The 22,112-nt window shown below is 39.5% G+C and overlaps 1 protein-coding gene across 8 annotated transcripts in view; it reads right to left on the bottom strand.

Moving 5' to 3' along the window:
* ephb2a (eph receptor B2a) overlaps window positions 1-21,684 on the bottom strand; it is a 73,229-nt gene extending 51,545 nt beyond the window's left edge. For 5 of the 8 annotated variants that reach the window (XM_030423503.1, XM_030423507.1, XM_030423504.1 and 2 more), the window contains exon 1: window positions 21,468-21,683. In XM_030423503.1, coding sequence (XP_030279363.1) covers window positions 21,468-21,567 — 100 coding nt within the window. In that variant the 5' untranslated portion in view covers window positions 21,568-21,683. Of the gene's footprint in view, window positions 1-21,467 lie in introns of all 8 variants that reach the window. The other 3 variants (XM_030423505.1, XM_030423506.1, XM_030423510.1) reach the window with 2 other exon arrangements.
* Window positions 21,685-22,112: the final 428 nt, after the last annotated feature.

Below are 22,112 nucleotides of genomic sequence, written 5' to 3'. Positions count from 1 at the left end.
GCACTGACCCGGAACCAACTCCCACAGACTCAGCCAAGAAGGAAGCAGGACAGACAGAGGAGCCTGAGGATCTGCATGTTTCTTTGCTACAGCAGTGATACTGATAATGGTGTTTTACACTTTTGTCTATAATTTAAAAGCAACTCATTGCAAAAGGGTTTCCTTCTTTTTATAAATTTGTAATCTTTTTTATTATTCTTTTTAGTCATTTTCAGAGAAGTTATATTAGAAATAACAACACACATATGTGAATATTTTTCTTGTGGTGACTCACAGCGACACCTGAGCTTTGGTATTCATGTCAAAACACTACTTTTGAGAATATTCTCTGAGAAACATAACAACATGTTTTCTATGAAAACGCTTTTGGTATTTGTCTAAACATAAACAGCCATAGAATGTATATCTCAAATCGATCAAATTAATGTATACAATGTGAAAAGAGTTAGTCATAGTGAAGAATACACAGAGAAGATAGTTATTACTCTCTACCAGAATGTCCTCATCAGTCAAACAAATAGGTTTCCTTTCCTTTTCGGAAGCCACCTCTAGCTGCTCTAGTAATATTTATGGCGGAAGTCAGGCAAAGTAGTGAATAGGTGACATAGTCTGCGTAGGGAGGCGGACTTTCACCACTGGTGGTGTCCCGTGTGAGACCAAAGGTCAATGGTGAGTTATGTTACCATACTGATGTATTTCAATTACGTCATATATCATTTAATGGATGTTACATATGTAAGATAGGTGACAGAATTATCATACTTATTTAAAGACAAACCATAATGTTTTGCTGAACTAAACTGTGACTGTACAACAAAGGTCTGATATGTTGTTTTTTGAACGATAATAGATATCAATTTGGGAACCACTGGCAACAACAACCCTCAGTTATTTAGGTATAAGGATATGTTGCACACTCCGGTTCTACTCAGCTCTACAGCTTTTTAGCCTCTTGCTGCTAGTTGGTTTGGTCTTACAGACCACAAATAAGGCTCACCGACTGTGAGGATCAGTAGCAGGTAGCTTTTCTTGGAGAAAAAGTTTTGGTACTAGATGCCAAGGACACATTTTGGGTGGTATGCAAAAAGTTAGTTTTCCGCCAAGTCCTATCTACAAATAAACTTTATTACATGTACTAAAAATGTATCTAATTTGTCTCTAAATTGTCTCTAAAGGCATGCCCTCAAGAATCAATAAAGCTCAAACAGAATGATCACACAAGAATGATGAACAAGTGTGTGCAGCAAACAAAAAGTAGTTTCCCAAATTTTGTGTTTGCCTGCTGGATTTTGACAATTAGCCAATCACTGGAACAGGTCAAATTATGACTATAGGACCAGTATGGTAAAGGAGTGATGTTTGGCCCTTTGCCAGTAAGTGCATTATAAATATACAGTACAAATACCTGTCACTTCTTGGAACCCTGGCACCAGTGGCGGTTCTAGACCAGTTTTAATAGGGGGGCCAGGTTGGGGCTGGCTTTTTTGTTAGGGGGCACATACAACCCGGAGAAAAGGATAAATCCCTCATTGAGACAAAGCAGTGTTTACAATTTCAACAATTTTGATTGGGTAGTAAACTGCTGAGACACTTTATTTCTGCTTTTCCTTCAGAACAAAATCATTGCAAGAAATCTGTCATTGTATTATTAATGATTAATAATGGGGGTCCAGACTACGGGGGCACTGGCCCCTGTTGCCCCCCCCCCCCAGAACCGTCCCTGCCTGGCACACTAGGTTGACGGGTTGCCAATGATGATGCCATCAGTGAGAGTCTGTGGCCCTAGGTTCTGCTGTGTGTCCCATACTGTTGGCACTAGCTGACCCTTATCGACAGGTTTTTGGCTGTCTGAGCATGTTGAATCAGCAGCGGAGGATAAATCAATCTGATTGATTGAGCCTCTTGAATTTGTCACTGTTGTATCCATGACTTCATCCATTTAGCATGATTCTCCTTATTTTTTCGCCAGTGCCATTTGCAACTTTTTACAAGACATATTCTTGATTAGAAGTTGCTAGTTATTTGAAGCCAAACCATGATGTTTTCTACAAAACCGACTGAACTGAGCATATGACCTGTCACCTGTTGCTGATCCGCTGCTTTGGTCATTTTGTTTTGTGAGATACTGGCAATTGACCTATCCAGTCTTTGAGGTGTAAAAATGTGTTGGTCCATTCAGACCATTTGAAGGTTTGTTATAATTCAGACTTCTTTTCCTCGGCCTTGATGTATACTGTATGCTTCAGCCAGGTTTCCATCAGGATAATAAGGTCAGTCAGTGGTATATGAATTTTTAGGTGATGTGGTTTAAATTGGTTGCACATTCTTCTGATATTTAAATGCATCAATTGACAACAATTACACAACAAGGACTTTGATATCCAGCAAACCTGAAGAAAACAATACATTCAATATTTACATCTGCTACAATGACCATGTTATACAGAGGGACAGACTACATAGTGGGCCTGGCTGATTGTCACAAGTAAAAGCCTATCAGCAATGGATAATCTCAATCTGCCAAGTAACTAGTAACCAAAATGATCAAATAAATGTAGTGGAGTGTAAAAACTAGTAGGAGATCGAAATCAAAATTAAAACACTAAATTAAAGGGCCTTAAAATTGTACTTAAATTCAGAACTTTAGGAGGATTGCAGTTAGATACATTCTATTCTGTTTTAAAACATTTTGACACATGATTTCTTTTTTATATATTTTTATTGCAAATTTCTATCTATTCTAAATATAAGTTATCGGTCTCCTTGATAACTAATAATCAACAATACTGTGTATGCATGTTTTTGAGTATTGCAATATTCCAGAGTGTGGGTAATGAATATATTTTCTTCAGGCTTTATGTTGCTGGATTGAAACAATAAATACTGATACTGCAATGACAGCATTTTTTATATCTTACGTAAATACAATCAATGGGGCCTTACTGCATTTTTTTTATGGATGAATGTTGCAAACCAGACAGCAGGTAGAAAAGAGAAAAATGAAATATGTACTGATCATAGGGATCAGAGAGAGGGAAGCCTATAATACGTATATATAATAATAATATATAATTTCATATATTTGTTAATAATGAAGAGCACTACTGCCGTTGTGCATCTAAAATGCAGGCGGGCTGGCATGGGCTGGAGCTGCTGATGTGAGCTGGAGCAGGGAAATGGGGACAGTGTGGGCTGGCAAGGGCGGGGGTGCTCTAGTATATGTTGCCCTGCTTTCGTGACTAGACATTCGTCATGGCAGCTCCTCAGTCTCTGCAGTTTGAGCACAACTGACTGGACACAATATGCTGCGGGAAATCACTTGACATGAAGGAAATACTTATCATCAAAAGTGATGACATCCACTTCAAGTTGGAATTCAGGAATTCTTAATGGGCAGTATAAGCTTAATGAATTATTATTTGACATAGAATTTATTTTTGAGTAAACCAGTGTGGAACATGATGTTTGTCCTCATCATACACTGTTGAGCTATCTCTGCCTCTTTTTCTGTCCAATAATGGCTCCCTCCCCTTCCCACTGGCTCCATCTGTCCCTGCATTCCTGCAGTTTGTGTATGTGTGTGTGTGTGTATATATGTATGGAACGAGAGAGAGAGAGAGAAAGAGAGAGAGAGAGAGAGAGAGAGAGAGAGAGAGAGCTCTTGTTCTGCCTTTCTCTGCATGATTCAATGAAAAGTAGGGCAAAGAGGAGGAGAGAGTGGGCCAAGTCCAGCACACATAATCCTTGTAGGCTGCGCCACGCTCTGTATGCCATGCTGGATTAAACCCACAGGGATACATCAGCGAAATTCACTTTGTTTTATGTCACAGTGCTGCCCGCCATGCTGCTTTCAGCACCAGCTTTCATAGACAGCTTCCTGTGTTATTCTGCTTATTCTTTTCTATCTAATTAGACATTTATTTAAACTGTCACTGGATATGGTTTTTATCTCCACAATCATTATGAGGTAGATGGTGATTTCACAATGTATTGGCTCCAGAGTAATGACACCATCAGCATTAAAGGTTGGTTTCCTGTAAACCTTACCTCCACTATGCATTTTTGTCAACTACTAGTATTGCATTTGACAAACCAAGGAATTTGTGCCACTAACTGTACATATAAAACAAAAAATAAGGTTCTGGGTATAGGCTAATCTTATGGTTGTAGAGGGACCCTTTTCTTTAGTTTACACTAAATTATGATAAAAGGCTGGATATTTTTAAATAAAGTTGTCTTTACTGTCTCAAACTAATTGACACAAAGTTTACATACGCCAGGGTAAGACTGCTCTGGTAGAGTGCAGGAGAAGTCCAAGTTTTCAGTCTGAGAATAGAATGAGTCAAGGTCAAGAAAAAAATAAAGCTGTCATTGAAAATTAATCAATTACAAGCTCTGTAATTACCTAACTGAAATTAATCACATAGATGAATAAATCAATGGATAAATAGACATTCTAAACTTCGAAAGGAGGTGATATTTAAAGCTTGTAGTACGCCAATGGGATGAAAATGTCTTGCTGCATAAGTTGCAAAAAACAATAGTTCTGTCAGCCATGTTTGGTATTTCTATGATCTTTTCTGACAGTGTTTCATCCTTTTTGGCAATAAGTTAATTTCGTGGTTAGGCTTTCGCTAAAATGGAATGGACTACAGTAGAATTGTAATACATCCTGTAATAAGTCCTCCTGACCAGGGGGTGATAGTGAGTCACTGTAGCCTCTAGTGAGCTGCAGGAGATGATGAAGAAATCCAGCGGGCCAGATGAACTACTAAAGATAAATTGCAAGCCTCAGTAAGTTACTCAGTAAACACAAAGATGCAGGAACAACTTTTATTCTCATCTCAAAAACAACAGCTCCTGAAAGACAGAGAGAGAGAAAAGTGATGTAAAAAATATTATTGTTATAAATACTGTCTGTTTCATGTATTTAGTGTTACTAATGACAACACAAACTGTAAGAAATAGTGATGTGACTGTTTTCTAGGTAAGATAAGATGTTCCTTTATTGATCCAGCTTGGGAGAACTTCATAGGTAACACAGCAGTCCAGAGGGAAATACATTTAAAGATAAGAATAAATAGAAGAATAAAATTATAATTTGAATAAAAATAAACATACTATATACAGTAAATGTAGTGTTGCTACAGCTGAGCTAAGTGAGCTACATGTGAAGATCATTAGATTGCTGTCTTATTTTGACTGGCTGCTCTGCTGTCACTTATTAGTTGCTTTTATTTGTAAGAGCTGACTTTAAATGTTGATTGTATGGACCTAGTAGCAGACAGACTATCATACTTCAATTCATTATATTCTAATGACTTGGCATTATCGTTATTAGACTGTAATGTAACTACGCTATACACTTTTGAGGACATTACCAGGTTTATTATGTGCCTCTCACTGCAGTAATGACACTGTTAGATGTTGTGTGAAATTAGTACTTTATGACCTTCTTGATCAAGGAAACAAGGAGCAGCTCTGGATTCTACTCCCATGAAGAAACGAGCAGGTCTGCAGAGCTGGAAGATCCTGCTTCATCACTGTAGCAAGTGACAGTGACAAGTCAGTCTGAAGTGGCTGAAGATCAGAAGTCCTGACATTATCAGAGTGAAATACTGAATAAATCCTGACTGCAATATTAAAATTAAAGAACCTACTAATCATAACTAACATGTACTGAGGACTTCACAAAATATGTTTCAAACACTACAGAGTTAACACTGTATATATCTTAGCATGTGCAGGAACAATGATCCTGACTCCATGGTCAGCATTGCTTACTGCAGTGATAATATTTAACCAACCAGTGCTTGTTGTTATAATTGTCGAGCTGATATATTCAGGTAATCATAAGTTCTTCATTTAATAGTTAATGCTTTACCCATGAAAGGTCTGGATATGAAGCGTCAGTAGAACTTCAGAAACTTAAGTTGTATTTTTCCTGGCTAAAGTCCTCTCCATTTCTAAGCTTTACTGACAAGTGCGTGTGCAAAAATAGTATAACTTTTCTAAAATTATAAGACGCAATCCTCTCCTTTTCGTTGCTATGCTTTCATTAGGTTATTATAAATAAAGTTGAGGAACTAGACCATGCCACTTTCCCTCACTAATTTACTACCTGGGCCTATCTAATCAAAACACCTGTATCTCATTAACTCAACCACCTGAGCCCCAATAATTGAATCAGCCCATACAACCCTCCCTGCCAGACCCTGTCATTCTACTCTATCCTCTCTCAAAGGATCACTCGGCAGCGCAGCATTTGTCACCACCGCCTTGCAGCCAGAAGATTCTCCAGAACTGGACCCAGGCTATTCCAGCACAGGAACCACGGAGGGGTGATGAAACAATGCCAATCGAGATGCGAGCTCATTGAGACGTACCCCCACTCTGAATCTCAATTTGGTTCCTAGACGGTCGAGCCACTCCACAACCTCATTCAACCCAAGTTCATCCCCCTGGCTCAACACTGTGTCCCCTGTATGAGAATGTACATGCCAAAAGTGATGTCATTGCATTTTTGTAACCTGCATGATGTTGAATACAAAAATTCAAACAAGTATCTGTACAACATGACATTGTTTATTGCCACACAACTGAGAGTATGGCCTCTACAAATAGACATTCACTGCAATGTCACAGTCATATTCCTGGGTAGACCCCAGAGGATTCATTTACATTTTGGAGATATGTGAAGCTGGTAATCATTTTCAGCCATAAATGTAATGTTTAAGTCTAGTTAGGTTTGGTTTGTAAGTACAGTCTGACCTATCTGCTGTTTCAGCTGTGCTTATTGGACTGGTGTACTGATACACCAAGACTGCCCAGAAGTTGCAACCGGCAGTACTAAAACATTTCATATATTTTTTTTTTTTTTGCAAGTTAGACCGTATGGGGAAGTTTATGACTTGGTCTATTGGTCCCTATCCTAAACAATATTTTGTAGAATATATTACAATACACAATATGTATGTGTACATATATATATATATATATATATATATATATATATATATATATATATATATATATATCAAAGTTAATGCGTTAATAACTCGTTATTATTATTATTTTTTGAGCCTTTTATTTTCCTGCATGATTTGAAGTGTTGAATACACATTTTCATAAAGCAAGCATATTTGCCCTTTCTTCTGTTGTTAAAAGTATTAAGAACATGAAAAAAATACATTAAGGTACATTCAGAACAGAAAAAAATGTGGCAAAAAAATTGCGCGATTAATCGCGAGTTAACTATGGACAAAATGCGATTAATCGCGATTAAAAAAATTTATCGTTTGACAGCCCTAACATATATATATATATATTTATATGTACAATATATTTCGATTTTAAATCAAATCTACCCAACAATTACATCTCTAGGATCAGGAACAACATTTAAGGCCTAACTTCTGAGTCAATAGGGGTGAGATGTCTGAAAAACACTGGGGTTTAAATCACAACAGCTTGTGTGCTTGCATGTAACCACATCTATCTCCTACTTCAACCTGGAAAAGACAACCTTAAGTTGGGAGTCTTTTGTCAAATTGAGTGAGTATTTTAGCTAAGATCACTTGAAGCCATAATGACACAGCACTCAGAACATGGCCCTTTGTTATGGTGGCTCTGTACCCAACACATAGCCTCATGCAAGAATGACACATTTGAAAACAATAAGGAATAGTAATATATCAAAATCAAAATTTGAATGGACTTTAAATATTAAAAGATATAGGAGACAAATAACATGAAATGGATTAATGTGAATTAATCATTGCAATGTCATTCTAATCTTTGCTTGCCAGTTCATTTTATTATATATTAATTTATTAGGATTTGTCCATCTTAATAAGTTGTGGTAAAGAGCAATTAAAAGGGGCAGCAGAGAGGTAACGCATACTGAGAGAAGCTCTGGAGGAAAATGCAGCTTGCATTGCAGCATAGCATGTCATTGATTCCATGTAACATGTAACTAGACATGTTAATGGAGACCTGCCATGGAGTTACCACAGTCTGGCCATTAATGTACCACTGTAGTGGCTCTTATGCTAACACACATTTTGTTATTTAGTTCAAATTCAAGTGTTTGGTGAAGTGACCATAGCCCAGTGAAGAACTGGGTCACGGGCTGTTTTAATACTCAGTGATTTGTATCACTGCTCCCAAAGGCTAAAGAGCACTGTGCTGCTCTCCACACTGAATATTGATTGGTTTAGATAACCGACTCACACTGAGAAATGTCAGCAAAGGGCACTGGGGCCAGGCTGGCTCGGTTCCAAGAACAAACAGTGTTGCCATTAAGGACAAATCTTAGCAAGAACATTCAAAATATATTTTAAAAACAATAATTGGAATTCTTCTCAATTTTGTCTAAGGTAATACTAGTTATAATGATACTACAGCTATAGTGCAGAATTTTAAAGAGTATAAAACCTTATTGCACATATAGTCTCTGAGTGGGAATGACAGACAACTAAGCATTTCTTGTAAACAAGCTGTCATCTTCTATAGACAGGATGATGATGATCATCATCATTCTGTTTAAATATTATCCATTACGTATTATAAGTGATTATTCTAGAAATTGTCTGGAAAAGGCAGGCAGAAATACTTGGCAGGTCATTGAACCAAGGTCTATGTATGAGTTCTCATTTGATTTTCAGTCGAGAATCCAACACCAGAAAATGTAAAAATGATTTGTTATTTGATTATATGTTTATGAGTGTGATACAAACATTTTTTGATTTTGTGCTCAGATAAAAAATGGTGAATAAAAAACCTAAACATAATTCTAGAATGGCTTTATTTACTCACACAGTAAGTGTGGCACATAAACATAAACTGTATGAGATGTAGCTTTGTGGGTAAACACACCGATCTCTTAGGCCGTACTCCTGGTCTTCTGCTGCTTCTCTCTAGGTCACTCATCCTCCAGAGCTGCTATTCACTGCAACTTGGTGTCTCTGGGCTTGTTAAGTAGACAGGCAGGCCAATTGTGGTGTACAAGCAGGGCAGCCCTTAGACATATATACACAGACGCCTCATTGAGTGCTGGACCGTACGTCGAAGTACGTCAATGATGTTTACAGCTGCTAATGTATGTAACGCTGTTACTATGATGAGACATGACAGTTAAATATTGAATTTGTGTCTATAATAACTACATCCTGACATGTAAATGTGACGTCTGTCTACCATACTGTCAACTTGTCTATTAAATTTAACTTTGTGTACAACTGACTGCATAATATATGAATCAGAATCAGAAATACTTCATTGATTGATCATTGGTGCTGTTTATTTATGTCAGGATCTGGTTATTATAGACAGAGATTCAATATTTAACTGTCATGTATCATCACAATAACAGTGGGCCAACCTGCACAGTGAGGCATCTATGCATATATGTCTATGGGGCAGCCCACCACTGCCACAAGGCTTGTCTGCTTTGGTGGCTGCTCAGACCTGGCTCATAATCTGCTTCACCAGTTCTGCTGCTGGCTGGTTGTTTTTATTGACAAACCACAAGAAAAACACAAGCATAACCAGTGACGGACTGGGAACAAAAAACGGCCCTGGCATTTTCACCCACCAGCAGCCCACGGAAGGGGGGTGCACGCGCGCACGCGCAATTTTTGACATACGTAAAGAACAGGCACTTTTGATAGCCCCGGTGATAGTAAATGTAAATTCCCAAGCTATAAACAACTACACCCCAATACATAAAACACATTAATAAATCATCAGAACCAGCCGCTCCATAATACAAACGTGTCTTACCGTCACGCAGTCATCCATGTCTACTTCTTCATCCTCCTCTTGCTCATATTCCTCACTGTCCTGTCTTTCTCCCTGGTGTGCTGGTGCTAACAGTATTAGCGCTAGTGCTAGCTGAAGCTGCACTTGATTTTAAAAACAAATCAGTCGGTTTGCAGCATTTTTCACCGTCAACCAACAGTGCTCTCTGAGATTTCTCTCTTTTTCTCCGCTCCCACCTTGTGTCGCTTGATACCTCGATTCATTTTTTTGCTAGCTTAAACTCAGTCAACTTCCAACCTCCAACTTCCAACAACCACACTCAGATCGTCCACTCGATTCGGTCCCGAAATTCCCAGAAGGCATTGCTTCATTTTAACTTTTGCAAACAACAATTCAAATAAAAAATGCAGGTAGATTTGTTTTATATCAAACCATGCACGTTTGTGATCATCTGAATAAGACATTTCGCTACAAAACAATGCAGAGTGATATTAAGGTTTGTGACTGTAGAAGGTAACCATGACTGTGATATAGAGACTCGTATGTGGCATACAAATAGTGATTAGATCACAAAGTTATTAAGTGTGTAGGATCAGGAGAAATTTGGCTTCCTTTTAACTTAAAAACTCTATTGACGCTTGAAACAGCCGGGAGAAACGAGCTTGGGACCGCTCTTAGATTTGTCGGCCCCCTTCAGCTCGGCTTTATTTTGTATTATTTTTATTTATTAATTTATTGATTTGCGGCCGCCTTTTAACAGCCGCACCGCTTTATTTATTTATTTAGCCTATTTATTCATTTGCGGCCGCGGCCGCCTATTGATGCAGCCGCTCCGCTTTATGTGTATTCATTTAATTAATTATTTATTTATTTGGTGATAAATAAATAATTTATTATTTATGTGGCCACATCACCAGGTGGCCGCAGTGGCATTTGCCCGTATTGCCCAATGGCCAGTCTGTCCCTGAGCATAACCCATAAAAACCAGACAACCGTTGAACATACAGGTGAGAAAGGTTTTTTTCGCTTGTAAACACACTGATCTCATAGGCTGTCGGAGCTGCAGTGTATATGGGCTTGCTGGGCAGAGCTACTCTGGAGGATGTGTTTACCAGCGAGAAGAACACCTCCATTAACCCCAGACAACCGCTGAACATACAATTAGGAAACAGCACACTAGATAGGCAATTATTGTCTCTTTTGTGGTCTGATTAAACTGTAAATTCCCCTTGCTGCACTTCTCTCCCTTTGGTTGTCCATCGGGAATACCAGGGCACCAGGACTGGAGGACAAGAGAGAATGGGCACTCGGCCGTGGGCTCGGGCCACACTGATCTCCCTTGCTGTCCTGGGGACTCACGTTACCAGGGCCACAAAAAATCTCTTTCATTATTATAATTATTATTATGAATTCCTAACTATATGTTCAATGGTTCTGTGGTATTAATGGTTTGTTTTTCTCATGCTTGGTTTAAAAAAACACATTTAATTGACTATTTATTTAGTAATTTAATTAATTATTATCCATTAATTAGTTGTCCTGCAGCCACAGGGGATAGATGGAGGTGGGCTGACCTGCTGCTGCGCTCTCACCCAGCTTGCAGGTTACTTTATTTAAATTCCCTATTTTTGTGAAGAAGATAATATAAATGATGTATGAAAAACAAATCACAATTATTTATTTTTTCTATCACATTCATAAACAAATAATGAAATAAATAACATTTTCAGATGTTGTATTCTCAATTGAATTACAGATTATCCGATGTTACCAAGACCTCCCCGGGTTACTGTACTGTTACTGTCAATCAATCAAAATATTTAATCGTGATAAATCGCATGTTTGTCCATAGTAAACTCATGACTAATTGCAAATTAATGTACCTTAAAGGGATTTTTTTTTTTTTACGTTTTTAACGTAACATGGGTGTGGACAATATGCTTGCTTCATGAAAATGTAAGTTTATTATTATTTTAATGATCCAAAACAACGACAAATACTTTCAAGAATATTCTCTGGAATAACTGCATGCTCAAAATGATATGCTGAAAGCAAAAATGGCAAACTCAAGCCCAACAAGGAACAACAGATAGGCATTGATGTGGATGTAACATTCCTTAGTAATACTAACACAATGTAGTGTCCAATTTAACCCTTGTTAATGTTAAGTTACCTGCAAGCTGTTGCCACCCATTTAGCTATTGCTGTTGAAAGTTTGTATCATGTAGAGTTCTCCAGACATCTCCGTTGCATACTGTACAGCGTGGTCTGCCTTTGTGAGTGGGAGGAGGGCTCTCTGCATCAGCTGTGTGCTTAGCAAGCAAGTGGTATTCGAGACCTTACATACTCTGGTGGTAACTCAGTTCAAATCCTTGCAGACAGGGGTTGCTGCTGTGAATGGCTGGTTGGTTTGGGAATCTTCCAGTGAAGCTGATAGCACAATTAAACAGACTGGTCCACACAGCATTAAAAGTGATGGGGATGAGGGAGCATCCAACCCTCCAACAGCTCTTTGAGGAGATAGTAGTTAGACAGGCAAGTAAGCCAACCCCTCACATGTCCTACACTCTCAATATATGCTGCATATATCTAATCCACAGATACAAAAACTCATTAATTCCAATATCAGTGGATCTGCTAAACTTAGGCCATAATGTGGGGGTATGATGAGGGTGTGGGGTGTAATGTATTTGGCATTCATTGTATTGTTTGCACTTGTGTTATGTACTGTTTGTTGATGTATGAACTCTATTATATGTATAATTATGTGGCAGCCTTTTTTCCAAGACAAATCTCCCAATCTTGAACAAGCTAAAGCTTTGTAAAACGTATTCTAAAATATATCACTTACAGCAGCTTACACTTTTGAGCACTGGAGGTTGCCACTTGTGTGATGTTGGTTGAAAATGTATACAGTGGAGTACAAGGTTGTTGATATTAAAGCAGTAAAACAAACTATTGTAGTGCCAACCACTATGGATTTTACAACTGTTAAATAACAATACTGAGTTCATAAGATTGTTCCAAGAGTTTATATCCAATAAAAACTGCAACATGTGGGTGCTGCATATAAATGAAGAAGAAAAAAATAAATAATATGATTTGACTTTTGTCAGTCTAACTTAAGTTCACCAATCTTTCATTGTATGGAGTTGGACTTGGAATGTTCACACAACAGTACCCGCAATAGGGATGCAATGAAAAGAGGCATAAAGTACTCAGCCTCTAATGAGTGTTTCCTCTCAGCACTACGTACTGTATCAAATCACACGTCTTCCTGCTGGAAAGAACACAATTATCACACCATCACAGCAGTGTTTCGGTTCAGGTGTCTCAAGGAGAGAAAACAAAGAGTGTGAACGGCAGCAACGACACCAGCTAAAAGACATCATGATAATGTGCAATACAGCTAGAGCTGACAGGCAGTAAGGAGGCATAACTCTCTTCTGGATGATCTAACATGTGTGCTCCATTCCTGCAAATGTGTCCTGTCAAGTAAAACTGGTTAGCTGTTTACAACAGCAGATTGTTGATTTTAATCCTTTCACTTTCAATAGTCCACATTTGATACACTCCTCGGCTGCAGTGTCAAACTTTGCCCCCTGTGATGTATATATCTGGTTAGGGAAGACAACGTGACCACATGAATGACACAAAGCTACTGGTTCTATGGCAACTAGTGGCATCTTGTCAGTGTTGCAGGGATTTCCTCCTATCATCAATGCTAGTGCTTTATATCTGTGGATGACAATACTCCAATTTAATGTGGAAATGAAATGGAAAAGCCAAAAAAAAAAATCACCAACTGTTACTTTGTCAGTAGCGATGCCCAATACCTTTCCAATCTGATACCAAGTAAAACCCAGGTTTTTACCATTTCGATATAGGTACTTTGTTCAAAGCCTTAATTAAATGGCCTCTATAGTTTAAAGAATGTGCGGAACTACTGTTGCTTGATCATCAACAGACAAATTGAATCCTAGACAGAGAGGAATCTCTTCTCAACAGTCAATTGCACTTTTTTGTCTGTACCTGAAATATGCTTGCCAGTGCCTGAGGTCTCTTCTTCAGACCACATAACTTTCGTAAGATCCTTTTTTGAGATTAAATCTCAAATGCTTAACAAGGTTTGTGGTGTTGCCACAGTACCTCTTAGTCATATGTTCATCACATACAGCGTGGATCCTGTTCTGAGAACTGAAAAAGCTCCACACGAGCTATCATAACTTTCTGGTGGTTATATGCTTTGCTAACCACCAGATGGTCTACATCAGCGATCCTCAATAGGCGGCCCCCGGGCCGCATCCGGCCCGCCGGCCTCCTGTTTGTGGCCCCCGAACTTTTATTCCTTCACCATGGGTTTTGGTTGGGTCAGCACGTGTACACCGGGACTTGTCTCCATGCCAACGATACAGAGACAGCTGGGTCACTCACCGCTGCGAGCGCAACTTTTAACTTTCACTTTCATTTTCGGAGCAGTTCGCGTATTCACATTTTGCCGGTGGTAAAAGATTGAAAATGGCGTGTTTCCAAGTAAACTGCTATTACAAAGTGGACAGTAAAAATCCGCGACTCAGAAAAGTTGGGATTTAACATTTGCATTCATTCTCACTCTGACCAGGACAAGCCCCACATATTTTACAGTGCAGCAATAACAAAGGCCAGACGTAGTTTAAGTAGATCTACCCCATTTCGTCATGTAATATCAATAACGCAAACGTTGTAACAGACGGGGAGTTTCTCCCGGCAAACACCCTTTCACTCATGGTGCCAAAATGTTTATCATCCTTGTTAAAACTCAACTCCATTTAATCAAAGAACAAATGACGTGAAATAACCCACAACCATCTTACATATCATCTTATTCACAAACACATTCACGAACCACAATTACACCAACACCAACAGAATACCCAAGAGTCATTGCGCCACAGTCCACAAACGGCATTATGAGACGAAGCATAGGAATTTTGAAGAGACATTTCCTCAAAATTCAGAGATAAGCACAACACAAATAAATGCACTGAAATTGTCATATCAAGCTGCAAGCAGGATGCTCGCACAAATCTGTGGATCGCCAGCATCCACAGATTTGTTTTAAGCTGGTGCACAAAGCCAAACTGAGTGAATACACACAACCCATAACTTCACTCTCCACTGTGGCTTCAGTCATAGTCTGATCGCCAGCTTATGCAATTGACCACCCAAACATGATGTTGGGCTGCATTTCTCCAAAAGTTGACACTAGAGCCATGACTTGATTTAAATGAACAGGATACTGTGTTTTTGCCGCAATGCAATATCACCTGTGAATCCACTTGCCACACGACAACAGACTTTGTGTGTTTTTCCTTCTTGACACACCAGCCAGATGTGACACTGGAGGCATGGCTAAATCCTTAATTCCACCTTTGATATAGATATTTCAATCAATATCTGTTTTACAATCCAGATTGTTACATTCTTTTTTATTCTGTGTTGTTGTGTTATTGTTGACTAGTGCATTGCCCGTAGGAAGCATGTATTCCTATAGAAAAGTGGGAGGTTAAGTAGCTTTTTCATGGATGGCCAAATGAGGCTGTGTTTGAAGGTGGGACGTCAGGGATATAATTGACTGTTTTTGACTACTTTTGATTATACCATTATATTTCACCTTAAAAACTATTTACCTTGCCTTACTTGGTGTAATTATTTTTAGCACAACCTCACATGTGTGACTGTACAGTTATTTTTTCATTTTAAGGTACTATATTAACACTATGGACCTAAAATCACAAAATAACATAAAATCAGAGTAGAAAAAGTTAGTTTTTTTACTGTGAAAACCACAAATACGTTTAATGAACCAATTGCATTAGTTATAATGCAAATATAAATTGTTGTTTACTAAATTGGTGCATAAGTTTTTGAAATTTACAAAGTTATGTGTAACTATTTACATTTAAATGCAGGCAATGCCTCAGGCTCAGGGCTCAGCTCATTCCTGCCTGTTCCACATTCAGCCGTCTCCTCCTTGGTTTGCCTCACAACACGACTCCACTACACACTAAACACACCACACCAAACACTACATAACACACTAACGATACACTCCAAACACGCTATATGTCCCAAATCTCTCAACTCTCAAAACTCGCTATCTCTGTCGCCGTCTCCAACACATCACTGCTGCTGTCAATCATCCGCCGATGTCCCTCCCACATCTTCCTGTTCCTCAACAACCAAACTTGCTGCTTGGACACTTTCGTGACAAAAGCACATTTTTACTGTTTCTTCCTGCACCAGGAAGTTCGACATTATTTACCCTAAATCCAGTTTTGGACGTGCCGGTGCGCCCGCTCCGTCAACTCGGTAGGTAACGTTAGGCCGTGTGGGTCGGTTAGCGGCTAGCAGCTAGCTACACACGAACATCCACAGATTCCGATCCCACTTTGTTGACCGTGCGTCTCCGGATCTCCTCAGACCCGAACAGACTCGGTCTGGACTTGTTCAATCTCATTACAATCTACAACAGTCAGTTTAGATGAACAGAACAGAACAGAATGGGACCGAACCGCCGGCAAAATCCCAGTCCAGCTCGCGCTGCTGCAGGTATAAATCCGCTTGTGACAAAAGCACATTTTTACTGTTTCTTCCTGCACCAGACATAAAGCAAACGTAACGGCAATTACGACATTATTTACCCTAAATCCGGTTTTGGACGTGCCAGTGCGTCCGCTCCGTCGACTCGGGCGGTGGGTCGTGTACACGAACATCCACAGATTCCGATCCCACTTTGTTGTCTGCGCGTCTCCGGATCTCCCCAGACCCGAACAGACTCATTTAATCTCATTAATCCACAACAGTCAGTTTAGATGCACAGAACGGAACCGAACCGCCGGCAAAATCCCGGTCCAGCTCGCGCCGCTGCAGGTATAAATCCGCTTGTTTCTTCAGGTATGTCGTGGGCTTGAGCTCTGCAGTGATTGGCTCTGGTGCGCACGTGGCCACGGTGTGCAGTGATTGGCTCTGGTGCGCACGTGGCCACGGTGTGCAGTGGTTGGCTCTGGTGTGCACGTGACTGTGGTGGCTCCGGTGGACAATGCTTGCAGAATTTGTAAAGCATTTATGAAATAATTTATTCACGGTATCATTGCAGTCCAAGCAAATGCTTAGTTGCACACCACTGAACCACGCAGCAGCCATGTTGAAAGTCTCGGGTCAGTGTGATCCTGATCCGCAGAGATATTTGAGGAACACACACACACACATACACACACACACACACACACACACACACACACACACACACACACACACACAGACAGACAGAGATTTCTGGCTTTTATAGAGAGATGATAAAATACACTTTTACCCCAAATTACTGGGTTTAGATATAGATTTTTTAATCTAAGCATTGATCCTTGAAAGAAACTTTTGGGATCAATATATCCAGACCAATCCGCATACAACTATTTGTCAGTCCTGAGGGGACAGATAAATTGAGTGGCCTTCTTTGCAAACAGGTGAATTTGGCTCTCAAGGAATTTAACATTGAATGCCAGTGTGTGACCAATCACAAATCTTAAAAGCGTTTTCCTGTGTGGCCCTTAATCATATCCTGGCTCCCCTAATTGGCCTTCTGCCATCAAAACTTTGAGAACCCCTGTGTTTAGATGATCAGGACAAACTGTTTGCCCCTCCGCACATTAAGAACTTCAATCCACAAACTGCATCATTTATAGCCTGTCATTTGTAAAGTGTTTTTTGTGGCGAACTATTCCTATTTCCTCTTGCTTAACTGTGAAGGCACAAGACTGATGCTAAGTGACAACTGTCAGTCAAGTATTCCAATTCATCCAAAAGGTGCTTGAGGTAAATGCCGGTGCAGGCCGGTCAAGTTCCTCCACACCAAGTGGAAACACCATATCTTTATAGGCCTTTTTGTATGCAGCCATTGTTATGTGGAAACAGAAAGGAACACAACACAACCTGTACAACAAAGCTGGAAGAAAATTCTTCTAAAATATCACCGTACACTGCAGGATTGAGATTTCAATAAATTAGAATAAGACTGACCAAAAATACCCAGTGTCCACATACTTTTGGGCAAATACTGGAGGATCCTTCAAGAAAACAGGCCAGAGAATGGAGATCAATTTTGAGAATGACTGGATGTTACAACAACTAGTTCTTGGCATGTTGGCACATTTTGCTGCTTCAACACTGTTTGCATTGTTGTCAGTAATCCATCATCACTGGGGCAGCTTTTTCTTTTACTGATGTGAAATAAACAATCTGGCTGTCAATCCCAAGGGAGAAGCTGTGACCAGCATCAAATCATCACATAACCGCCCAGACTCTTAAAGTCCTTCAGGGAGAAATTGCCACATTTTATGTGGATATTCAATCAGAGTTGATGGTAAATGGAGTCAACTGAAGCAATACATTCCCGGGAGCATGCTGTAGTGACAGAGAATGCTGAGAGAGCATCGAGCTGCAATGGCAGAGGCCAAGTAAGGCCTGTTCTGAGCAGCCACATGTTGAATGGACACGGCACTAGAGAACCTAATGTGCACAAACCGAAATGTTCAAACCTATGTGTTTTTTTAGAATGAAAAACTTTGTGTCAATTTTGGGAAATTTTGACAGCCCTAATAGAAGGTATGCATGTGGTTTTAATTAATCTAATTTTCTAGAAACATTGTCCTCTTTTGCTCTCATCCCAAAGATATGATACACCTGGGTATGCATGGACCAGAAGAAATCTTAGATTTTAAGATACAGGTGGCGGTCATTACTTATCATTAGAAAAATGAATGAAGGGAAGAGTACACTGAAATCAAAGACATACGATATGTTAAAGGCCCTTTCTCTATGATAAGCATAATGTAAGTTTTCCACTTTTAGGTATATTATAAACCATGTGATACTTATCCCCAGCATGCAGAGAAAACACGCAGATGAATTAGATGCGATTTTCTGTTAGTTGACCACTAAATAATAAATAATTGACAGAATGTAAAAGAAAGTCTGTGCTGACTCTGATCCAACATGCCTTCTCTCCCAGCAGTAACAGCAGCTTGTTTACAAACCAAGAAAAAGAAGTTTTACTTTTTTCAGTTTTATTTTAATATTTTACTGGATGTTATGCTGACGTGGTACATATCCTCAAACAAATGTGTATGTCATCAGTTACTGTAAATTGGATCACAGCCAACCGGGGGGCCAAATGTATAAAACTCTGTGTATTTTCAGGTGTAGGAAAGGAAACATGCATTCGCAGTCTTGTCGTCAGATTTATTAAACCCAACGTGCATCTTTTCCCTGCATGTCTTTTCTTTATACATCCTGAAATTGTATGCATGTCCATAAGCCATCCGACTGTTCCCTCAATTTACTATAAATAGCTCTAAACACACAGGAAAAGTGGCAAAGGTTACTAAGAAGAAGCTGAGAAGAAGCAGCATAATTTTATGGACTGTGAACTTGAAGTAATGATTGATAAGACTGAAAAATTTGTATTTTTTGGAGGCTGAAGTTCTGGTAGCGAGTGAAACTTCAGAAGGTGACAGAAGCGGTGAATGCTGTGAGCTCTGAGCTGCAGACTTTTGAGGAGTAAAAACAAAAAAGTGGTCTGAATTTAAGCGAGAGGCTGAGAACCCTGATAATAGGTCACACCTGAAGATATACTTATTCCCCAATAATACAGAAAAATAATCTTTATATATACAAAGATTATTATCATTATAATTCTCATGATGCAAGCTGATAAACATACTTACAGAAGACAGTAAAAAAAGGTAAGCAACACAGCATCACTGTGTAATCATAGTGAAGGGTTTTTTTAACTAACTAAAGATGTAATCCTAATACAATCGCAACATCACACTTATCCGACTCCAGTGTCTTTCTACATGGTACGCATGGTCATAAAAATGTGTACCAGTATACACATTCTCATCCTATGTGGAGTTTTATACAGTTGGACATTTGCATGGAAAGTGGCTTAAGTACACTTTGTGTGTCTGCCCATGGTATATACATTTGGCCCCGGTTGCAGGAGTGTATTGCAGTATAAGAAATATCCAGTTGTATTCTGAAATGCTGGGCAACATGAGTTGTGGGTAGTGTTGATTGCTGATGGCTGATGGTGCTGAGCCCCATACCATCATAATATTTTGATTTAAACATCCCTCACAAGAGAGCACTAAAAAGTTGTGAGTCCTCTCAGAGTAGGCGTAAGGCAGGAGTTGTTGGTGTATGTGATTTGGGAAAGGAAATGGAAAAAGTTTGTTGCCTCTCAGCGCACTAGTCTCCATGTACAGTTTATTTTTTTCTTATCAACCTGCCTAATTAGATTCACCCGCATGTTACTAATGTAACCACCACTTGGTTACATTGGTTTTCTGTAAGTGAACATGTGAACTCAGCTGCATTAGCAGACTGCTGATTTCCTGACCTACAGGTTGTTCAGTACAGATACACGACTGTGTGTGCTCTTCACTCAGTTCTGCTACGAATCTGAGATGTGAAATGAGAATAACAGTGCAGAAAATCAGACGGTTTTAAAGTACTATCACATGCATTCAACTGTAATATCATAGCCATCATGGGTCCGGCATAATCATAGTCTCTAGTTTGCGACCCCAAACTGATTTGAAAAGACATTATTAACATCCCTTTTTTAAGCTGAAATCTTCACTGCAGCTGCAAAGCTAAAAGCATCAGTGTGCACCCACTGCAGGGTGCACAAGCATGAGTGTGCATCATCGGTGTGAAAAATGTCCTATCACTATATAAAAAATATACAATAATGTTTTTGGTTTTTTCCCAACATTTTAAAACAAGTCCCCATCTTCTTCAGTTGTTGAAGAGACTGCTGCAGCTGTTTTACTATGAAGCTTCAGAGAGTACAAAACTTCAGCTGACTTTCCATGAACATGGGGGAGAGGACAAAATGACTCCATTTTCATTTTTGACTGAACTGTTCCTTTAAGTAGCCTGCGTAATCTTCTAATTATTTTCACGTAATGCACATACAAATAAAAATGTAAAAAAAAAAAGAGAGAGCGATTACGCATGGTGGGACGTGTGACGTGGGTAGATTACTGTTAAATATTCATAGATTACATGCTCCACCTGTTCTCTGCTTACATTATCAGCGTGCTTTTATCCTGGAGGTTCACCAGTCCTCAATCATACCAGACTCAGTTACAGATCTGTACACTGACTTTATGTGTTGTTTCCCATCATTTGACTATGATTTATATTCACGTATTGTATGCACGTTTTGCATAGGCCTATATTATACAGTGGCTGTATTAACACACATGTTGCAGAGGCATCCCATGAAGGCTGCTGACTGATCATGACCATCCCAAAGTGAGCAATAACAGCGCGAAGATATAAACAACTCACAAGAATAATAGTGTATCATACTCCCGGTGGCCCTCAGTGATGTCAAATACATAGTAAAAGCCAGAGAAGCATATTAACTCCAGCCTAGCCTACAAACATGTTGGCAGCCTCAGCACTTCACAGTGAACCAGGCTTTAACAGAGCTCCATCGGAACACTGCCTCAGTGTTACACAGGAGTCTCCTCTGTTGGAAACACGGTAAGAACACGGGAAGGCATTCATTATGGAGATGTATATCCCTGTTGCTCTCTGCACGCGACACATTCGACCATTCACATCGAAACGAGAGTGGAACAGCGGCTTACCTTCGACAGCCCACACCGCTGGCAGTATCCACAGAAGATGGAGGATATCCATAATCACAGTTATTCCAGACATTCGACTGTAAAAAACAAATGCGTTCATCGCGCAGACGTCCAGCAGCAAGCCATTGACTGTAGTTTCATTCAGAGCTGCAGCGCATCATCATCATCATCATCATCATCCTCCTCCTCCTCCTCCTCCTCCTCCTCTTCCTCCTCCTCCTCCACATCATCATCATCATCGGCAGCAGAGGGATAAAGGCCGAGAATCTTGCTGCTCTGGCCGGTTTGGGCGAAACCAAAAGGAAGGGGGCGGAAAAGCGACACATGCAGCGGCATCCCGCTGTATCCTGCTACAAGCTTCCTACTTCAGCAACGAGTTACCTCCCAGATTTAGATGTTTTACTTCTGTTTTTTTTAAATGTTTTTCTTTCTTTCTTTCTTTCTTTCTTTTTTACAAAATACATGTAATGTTATAAAATACAATATGTTAATCAAGATTACATTTTGTTCACAGCTCTATTTGGGGCCCCTTGTCAGAGTTGTAAGCGGAGAAATATCAAAATAACAGGTTAGCTGATCCAATATTTGTCAAAAATGCAGAACTTCTTCTTATCTCTTCTCCCTTTTAGTCATCTCAGACCCCTC

This window comes from Sparus aurata, chromosome 7, assembly GCF_900880675.1.
Source record: "Sparus aurata chromosome 7, fSpaAur1.1, whole genome shotgun sequence".
NCBI classification, from domain to species: Eukaryota; Metazoa; Chordata; class Actinopteri; order Spariformes; family Sparidae; genus Sparus; species Sparus aurata.
Note: the sequence above shows the minus strand (reverse complement) of the source record. Positions and strands in the feature narration are given on the sequence as shown.